The sequence below is a fragment of the Pygoscelis adeliae genome, unplaced genomic scaffold (genome assembly GCF_000699105.1).
Source record: "Pygoscelis adeliae isolate BGI_AS28 unplaced genomic scaffold, ASM69910v1 Scaffold117, whole genome shotgun sequence".
NCBI lineage: Eukaryota > Metazoa > Chordata > Aves > Sphenisciformes > Spheniscidae > Pygoscelis > Pygoscelis adeliae.
Window position 1 is genome coordinate 5,520,899 of NW_008825270.1, and position 8,200 is coordinate 5,529,098.

General features: G+C 57.0%; 2 protein-coding genes across 2 annotated transcripts; one reads left to right on the forward strand and one right to left on the reverse strand.

Annotated features, from left to right (window-relative positions):
• Positions 1 to 2,556: 2,556 nt before the first annotated feature.
• CHRM4 (cholinergic receptor, muscarinic 4) lies at positions 2,557 to 4,029 on the forward strand. The gene has a single exon (XM_009329728.1). It carries the CDS (start codon positions 2,557 to 2,559, stop codon positions 4,027 to 4,029), a length of 1,473 nt encoding a protein of 490 aa, XP_009328003.1.
• A 2,562-nt stretch (positions 4,030 to 6,591) lies between these two features.
• On the reverse strand, positions 6,592 to 7,720 carry MDK (midkine (neurite growth-promoting factor 2)). Its single transcript, XM_009329730.1, has 4 exons — positions 7,642 to 7,720; positions 7,382 to 7,543; positions 7,112 to 7,273; positions 6,592 to 6,661 (listed from the first exon to the last, which is right to left on the reverse strand). The coding sequence occupies exons 1-4, from the start codon at positions 7,718 to 7,720 to the stop codon at positions 6,636 to 6,638; spliced, it is 429 nt and encodes a 142-aa protein (XP_009328005.1). The 3' UTR covers positions 6,592 to 6,635.
• Between the last annotated feature and the right edge of the window lie 480 nt (positions 7,721 to 8,200).

Below are 8,200 nucleotides of genomic sequence, written 5' to 3' on the forward strand. Positions count from 1 at the left end.
AGCATGACCTCTGGGTGGCATCCAAAGACACGCAAGTGGGGCTGCGCCAGTCTTTTCCTCCTTCATTTCTTGTGATCTGTACAAATGGTTTTATGGAGTGGGACGAGCTGGACTTTTACTTCAGGCAACCGAGAACACAAGCCTCTGTCAAGACTGATAATTAATTAAATGCACTTAGAAGAGGGTGCTGGTTCACAAACTAAAGTGAAAAACTGAAACCCTCATTTAGCGGCGACGAAGGAAATGTTTCTTTTAAAGATTTTCAAATTCTTCCTGGAAGAGCTGGGGTAGATGTCTGGTTGATTGCTAGCTTGTCTGATCGGTTTGATTAGCTGTTACAAGAATGACAGCTAAATCTCCCCATCTCATCAAAGCGAAGAATTTAAAACTCATTTCAATTGTACTGAAACCAACCCCCAAACTGGCACAATTATATATCTCTAAGTCATTTTACACACTTATCACCTCTTCTCGCATCCCTGGCTGGGTGCCCAGGAAGGATGGCAGCAGAAACTGCTTTTCTTCTCCCTTGATGCATCCCTTGCGCTTGGAGCTCGGTGCAAAGCTGGGCAGTGCCGCCAGGCTTCCTTGCCCTGTCAGTATTTAACATTTAGTATCTGCCAAAGGGTGTTGCTTTCTTTTCAAAGCACTTTGTCTTCGTGGGCCACGTGTAACAGGCTCAGAGGATTAATAGTACAGAGGTATTTCTTTGGCTCTCACCCACTTCTTTCCCCTGCACGTGTAAGACAATCCCAGCCACTATCGCAGCTACAGTGATAGCGTAGCCTTGCTAATGCAGAAGCTGCCTTAATGGCTACGTTGGTACCCTGGGTTTAGCATCTCAGCAGCCATGCTTCCATTTTCTCACACCCGCATTTCTTCAAAAACCTTGGCTGTTTGCTGATGGTAGAAATCTCCTACCCTCCCCACAAACGAAAGGCAAGCGCATTTCTTTTAAAAGACTTTAAAAATACAAACCGATACCAAAGCCTGCCAAACCCTGTTTTGGAGAGGAGCGCGTTAATGGTGTGTTTATACATCTAGCAAAATCAGCTTCAGGAGTCCCAGGGGTTTGGAGCCAGCACCATTACCCAAGGCAGCTTGCAGAGACGTGCTGTGCTAACAACTCCCGCTGCGCATGCCGGCATGGACGCCTGCCCGCTGTGCTAGCCCCCGCTGGGCTACCGGCAGCAGCGCCCATGGGGCTGGGTGGGCAGCCTGGCAGGACCCCTGCCCCAGGCACTGGGTGGAGCTGCTGGAGAGGCTGCCCTTGCTGGGCTGGTGGGGTCGGGATGCCTCCAGCACCCAGGGTGATGGCCCAGCAGGTTTTGGGGGTCTGGGTGGTGCGGGAGAGGCAGGTTGGATGCGAAGCTCCTCTATCCAGCCCACCTCCCCCCCATGCCTTTGCTTCTCCTTCCCCTTCCAGGAAACTCCCCTTCATCCCAACACATCAATTTTGGTCCATTGATTTTTTTTTTTTTAAGGTCCATTCTCCTCTTACCTTGGGGGGTTAACCACAGGCATCTTGGTTTGGATGAAGGCAGTCTTTCTGTCCATAATTCTTTCCACCTTTCATAAATAATTCCATGTAGCAGGCTGAGATGTCTGGGTTCACCCCATACATCTCCACGGCCGCTGTGGTTGCAGCTGCAGTGTGATGTGGGACTGGGGAAGGGGCCAGCATTTCCCAGCATCGCTGGCTAATGGCACTTGTGTGGCCCCTTCCCTCTCCTGCGCCTGTTGGGGCTGGGCTGTGAACCAGGCCAAACCAAATTACCCCGTTTCAGCCTTGTTTGGGTTTTCAGCATCTGCCTCTGAGCAGTGTTACCCCTTTGTCAAGGCCACCTCTGTTGGAAAGGTTGGTGTCCCCCAGTAAGACGTTGTGGGACTCACACAAACTCCTTGGGGCTGAAGCTGTAGTGTAACTTGCTGTTTTCCCTGTCCCAGATTTCATCTTCCAGAAGGAGCTGTTTGCTGCCAGAGACGCAGGTGAGCTGAGCAGACCATGGCATGGGCTTCGCCCCCTCTTGGGGGGGGGGGGCTTTGTGGGGTAGCCAGCGGGACATGCCTGGGGCATACCATAAACCTGCTCTCATACCTGGGGCAGGGCACCGGCTCCGTGCCATGCTGTCCGCGCAGTGAGCGCTGTGCATCACCACTCGGCTCCACAACCCCTTCCTCCTGCAGGCCCTCGGCCTCTCTGCGTGCCTCCCCGGGGCACACTGGGGCTGTGCTCCTGCTAGGAGGTGGTTCCAGGCCCTGCAGAGAAGGGACCATCGCACCCTGGCCAAAAGGCTGTCCCCAGCCCTGTCCCTGCTCCTCTCCCTGCAGCCCTGTGTATCTCCTCCATTGCTAAATGGGGACATAAAAAGTGCCTTCAAAGAGCTCCTGGGAGAAGGCTGCAATGGCAGAGAGAAACCCAGTAACGCTGGGAGATTTTCAAGCACTAGCCAGAGCAGTGCTGGCCTGGGAAACTGAGGAGGAAGCAAACGCTGCCAGCATGGGCAAGCAGGTATGATATTCTGCCTTTCTGTCCCCGCTCCCCTTGCAGACCCCATGCACAACCTCTCTGCTCAGCCCTGGCAGGCAAAGATGGCCAACCTGACCTATGACAACTTCACCCTGGGCAACCACTCCGAGGTAGCCATCCAGCCTCCCACCAACTACAAGACAGTGGAGTTGGTTTTCATTGCCACAGTCACCGGCTCGCTCAGCCTAGTCACCGTGGTGGGGAACATCCTGGTGATGCTGTCCATCAAGGTGAACCGCCAGCTCCAGACTGTCAACAACTACTTCCTCTTCAGCCTGGCCTGCGCAGACCTCATCATTGGGGTCTTCTCCATGAACCTCTACACGGTCTACATCATCAAAGGCTACTGGCCGCTGGGGGCCGTGGTGTGCGACCTGTGGCTGGCCCTGGACTATGTGGTGAGCAATGCCTCTGTCATGAACTTACTCATCATCAGCTTTGACCGGTACTTCTGTGTCACTAAGCCCCTGACGTACCCAGCCAGGAGGACCACCAAGATGGCGGGGCTAATGATCGCGGCTGCATGGATATTGTCCTTCATTCTCTGGGCCCCTGCCATCTTGTTCTGGCAGTTCATTGTGGGCAAGAGGACAGTCCCTGAGAGGGAATGCTACATCCAGTTCCTCTCCAACCCGGCGGTGACCTTCGGCACGGCCATCGCTGCTTTCTACCTGCCTGTGGTCATCATGACGGTGCTGTACATCCACATCTCCCTGGCCAGCAGGAGCAGGGTGAGGAGGCACAAGCCTGAAAGCAGGAAAGAGAGGAAAGGCAAGTCCCTCAGCTTCTTCAAGGCCCCCCTGATCAAACAGAACAACAACAACTCCCCCAAGGGGGGCGTGGAGGTGAAGGAGGAGGTGAGGAATGGGAAAGTGGATGACCAGCCCTCAGCACAGACAGAGGCCACTGGCCATCAGGAGGAGAAGGAGACTTCCAACGAGTCCAGCACGGTCAGCATGACCCAGACCACAAAAGACAAGCCCACAGCAGAAATCTTGCCAGTGGGGCAAGGACAGAGCCCATCCCACCCCCGGGTGAACCCGTCTTCCAAGTGGTCCAAGATTAAAATTGTCACCAAGCAGACTGGGACCGAATGCGTCACCGCCATTGAGATTGTCCCAGCTAAGGCAGGAGCCTCTAACCACAATTCCCTGGCCAACAGCCGCCCGGCCAATGTCGCCAGGAAGTTTGCCAGCATCGCTAGGAGCCAAGTACGGAAGAAGCGCCAGATGGCAGCCCGGGAGAAGAAAGTCACCCGGACCATATTTGCTATCCTGCTAGCCTTCATACTCACATGGACTCCATACAACGTGATGGTCCTCATTAACACCTTCTGTGAGACCTGCGTACCCGAAACGGTGTGGTCCATTGGCTACTGGCTCTGCTATGTCAACAGCACCATCAACCCAGCCTGCTATGCCCTCTGCAATGCCACTTTCAAGAAAACCTTCAAGCACCTTCTCATGTGCCAATACAGGAACATTGGCACAGCCAGATAAACTGGCACTCAGGGACCACTTCAGCAATGTTAAGGAAGCCCTTCCCTTTGTCTCCTTCACCGGGGGGCCCTCTGCTCCCCACTCACAATAGCGCAGACTGTGCAGTGATTGCAGATGATGGCCTTCATCCAATGCTGACAAAGGTCCAAGACACCTCTGAGCTGCAGCTCCTTCCAGTCATCCTGGGCCTGGAGACTAGCTTGGGGAGCCAGCGGGAAAGCCAGAGGCAAGAGGAGGAGATGTGGTCACCAGGAGCCCCCTCCAGCTCCCTGCTCTTAAGAGGCTGGCCAAATGGCATCAGTGTTTGTCCTAAGACTGGATGCCTCTTCTCCCCCTTGCTGACCATCTCCAGGGCATCAGAGCTTGTCTGCATGCAGACAGCCTAATGCTGGATGCTTTCAATAGACTTTTAAACCGTTTATTACCCAAGAAATGAAAAGAAACTGGGGCCAAACATTTGCCAGCCATTTTGGACCAGGCTGGTTCAGGCGTGCTCATGGGACATTCTGCTGGCCCAGCCAGGGGGCCTCCCAAGGCAGTCATTGCGCCCTAGCAGATGTGGCAAGCTCCTTCCTTTCCCTTAAGAGACACCATCATACATCCTCACCAAGGGACCTGGGGGGGAATTTTTCCCTGGGCTTCAGCTCCACTCTCCCCTTCATGCCCTTTCCACCCTTAGCCAGCAATTGGCTGGACAGACAGACAAACCAAGCATCTCACTCCTGGGTGAGGAGCGTGAAACCCAGTCGCCTCCTACAACAATGGAAACTAAAACTGCAAAGACAAGCAGTGGTATGGTGCAGGACTTCTCTCCACGGCCCTGGGGGAATGTGGCCCCTGAGAAGTGGGCAGCAGTGACAGTGAAAATAACTGTCCTTGGGAGGGACAGGGGGAGCTGGGGGTCTCAGAGGGGGTCAGGAAGAGGGTCTGCAACATGGCTGAGGTGCCCTGTGTCTCATCTGGGCCATGAGCAGGTCCCCGCTCTCCCCATGGTGGGGGATGCACAGCTCTGGGGGTGGGAGAGGATGACGGTGCCCCCCCAACCCCACTCCTGCCCCGGGTGCAGGAGGACGCCCCAGGGAGGCCAAAGGAGCCGGCTGCTGAGCTTTGTAAATGGATGTAACCCTGTTGTCAGTGTTGTGGCGGAGCCCTCAGCATGCAGGCTTCAGCCAGCGTCTCCAGCCCCCTCCAAGCCCACCTGTGTGCACAGCCCAGACCACCCCAGGGCTGCTCAGCTTCTCCCAAAGCTGGGTCTCTGCAAGCCTTGGCAGGCACAGCCAGGCACAGCCGAGAGACGGGACGGGGCCACGCTGGCGTGGGCAAACTCCACGTCTGTATGTCCTTCCTATCCCCACGCCGGGGCGATGCCGTGCAACCTGGAGAAAGGCTGCCCCGGCCCAGGTGGGGACCTCACCCCCTGCCACTGCCTTTAGGATAATTCACATAGCAGTGCCCAAACTGCCTGGTGGGCCTTTGGGTTTTTTTAAACTGTTACAACCACCACTGTGGCCCAACCCACCCCGAGACAAATAAAGACCTCGGACCAGAAACCAATGGCCATGGCGTGAGGAGTGAATGAGTTGTCACCCGGTTGCTCCTCACCAGCTTCCCAGTGTCACCCACCAGTGACATTTTCTGCAGCGCATGGGTGGCAGCCCCATCCCTCCTTCTGAGAGCGAGGGGGGGCAGCCCAAAGCGCTGCCAAGAAGAGGCCATGAGGTCTGACCCATGCACCTTCTCCAGGGCCGTGTGCGGTGGCACCCAGGCCACTGCTGCCAGCCACGCGGGTGAGTTCACTGCTGGTCCCAGTGGGGTCAGCAAAGCTGGGGTTTGCTGGGGTTTCCAGCACAGCAGCACCTCGTGGGGACGACAGGTGGGTTCCAATATTTTTTTTAAAAAGATTTTTATTGGAAAAGAAAACAAACCCCATTTTCCAAAAGAAGTGAGAGGTCTCACCCAGCACCGGTGTTGGCGCATCGAAGGCAGAGGGGCTGCAGCCCCGGCATGGACACACATGGTTAGAAGTGATGGAGGAGAAGGAACAAGGTGGTTCCTGGGGGTGGTGGCTTTGTTTTCCCCGGCTGCTGCAGGGAAGTTGTGCCCCAGCTGAAGGGATGCTGGAAGAAGCCCCTTGAGCTGAGAGCAGTCGTCACATGAGTAAGGGGCATGAGCGATGGAGTTACTTGGGCATTCAACACCCAGCCCCTCCCTCCGGCACTGGTACCTGGCGGAGGAGTGAGAAGGCTCCCGGGCTTGCCAAAGGATGTGCTAAAGGCAAGTCATTTGTGCCGGAGGGTGGAAAAATGTGTGTTCCCATCCCAGCTCTCCATGCGCATCCCAGCGAACCCCAACACCAGCCGAGAGGAGGCAAGCAGGACGCACCGGCAGCAGCGGCAGGGCAGCAGGGAGGGGGGCAGCCCCTCCTGTGGGGCAGGTGGGTTTGCTCTCTACAATACTAGTGATTAAAACAAGGCATCTCAGTGAAAGAGGTCATGGAAAGGAGGAAGGAGAGGAGGAGGAAGACTGGAGCGTGGGCTGGCTGCAGCTGGGCGTCCAGCCCCGTGGGCACTGTGTCGAGGGGCCGATGAGGATGCTGGCTTCCTGCTCTAGTCCTTCCCCTTGCCCTTCTTTGCTGCATCCAAGAAGCACAGGAGACAAGAGTTAGTGTGTCTGCTGGCAGCTCGCTGATCCCCCAGGCGCTGCCGTGGCAGAAATGTAGTCAGCATGGCCGGCTTGGCACAGTGCAAGGGCCACATCCCTGCAGGCAACCTCCCCCCACCATGCAAAGCCACGTTTTGCACCAGCCCCACTGAGGAGAGGGGGAAATCCCTGTCCCACCAAAGCCAATGGTGGGCTTGGGTGGGCAGACCAGGGTTTTTGCTAGCGGCACCCTAGTGCATCCCACCCAGCCAGCAGCTGGACTTTGGGACTGTCACATGTGCTGATGCAGAGGGAAGAGCATCCTATGGGATCCCCCACACCACCAGCAAAGGCCAACCCCAACGGGCCAAGCTACCCCTGGAGAGCCCCTGCCCGGGGTCCCAGCAGGACCCTTCTGGGGACAGGAGCGGTGGGGACTGACCTTTGGACTTTGACTTGATCTTGGAAGAGCAGGGCTTGGTCACATAGACGATCTCCTCGCACTGGGCATTGTACAGGGCTTTCTTCAGGATGCCGGAGCGAGTCTTCACGCCTGTCTGAGCGCTACACCCCCCCCAGCTCTCAAATTTGTACTTGCAGTCAGCTGGAAGAGAGGGGAGAGGTGTGAGAGCCGGCCAGGACACGGCATGGGCACCAGCCCCGGTCGCCCAGCACAGGGTAGTCCCCAGCCACCCCGCCGCCATGCACCCACCTCCAAACTTCTTCTTCCAGTTGCAGGGGATCTTGCACTTGAGCTTCTTACTCTCATCTTTGCAAGTCCCCTCACGGTAGCCCAGGCCACAGTCCTTGCTATTGGGGACGCAGGGTCCCCAGCGCCAGTCCTCGCACTCGGATCCATCCTTCTTCGCCTTCTCTGCAAGGGAAGGGAAAGCGGGTGCTCGCTGTGGGGGCATGGGAGGACACCCCGGGCTGCTGCCAGCCCCCAAACCCCTGCCCCGGGCTGCCCCTCACCTTTCTTATTCTTGCCAGCCTCAGCGGTGGCGGCCAGCAGGATCAGCGCCAGGAGGAGGAGGAGGCCCTGGACCTGCATCCTGCCTGGGGAGGAGGGAGAGGGTGAGGCAGACGAGGGGTCAGGGTGCGACGCGGCAGCAAGGAGGGGGCACGGTGGGCTGTGGGCAGCCTGCCTGGGAGTGAGACGGCAGCTGGCTCCATTGCACACATGCACCCGCGTGTGTGCATGTGTGTGTGCACGTGTATACACCCCTATACCCTGCTCGTTGCCACCCGTTAGACTGTGTGTATTAATTGCAACAGGAAGGTTAACTGTGCATCTCAGCAACTGCCTCTGGCCAGGGAGCTGTTGGACTGGAGGCTTGTTCCCATCCCTACAGCCCCCCCATTGCCCTGAGTGTGGCCGAAATATGCTCTCTGCGAGGACCCCTGCACCCTGCACAGAAGCCAGGGAAGGTCCTTTGGTTGGGTGCACCCAGCACCAGGCTGCAGCAGGGCCCATGCTGCTCCTGCGCCCCCAAAAGCAAAGCAGTCCCTGCCTGCCTGCTCTCCAGTGCTG

Bases quoted from the DNA above. Each gene is read 5' to 3' on its own strand.
- CHRM4 (XM_009329728.1), top strand. From the start codon at position 2,557: ATGCACAACCTCTCTGCTCAGCCCTGGCAGGCAAAGATGGCCAACCTG.
- MDK (XM_009329730.1), bottom strand. From the start codon at position 7,720: ATGCAGGTCCAGGGCCTCCTCCTCCTCCTGGCGCTGATCCTGCTGGCC. The intron at 7,544-7,641 runs GTGAGGGGCAGC...CTTCCCTTGCAG, and splicing joins GGCTGGCAAGAATAAGAAAG to AGAAGGCGAAGAAGGATGGA. The intron at 7,274-7,381 runs GTGGGTGCATGG...CCTCTCTTCCAG, and splicing joins CTGGAAGAAGAAGTTTGGAG to CTGACTGCAAGTACAAATTT.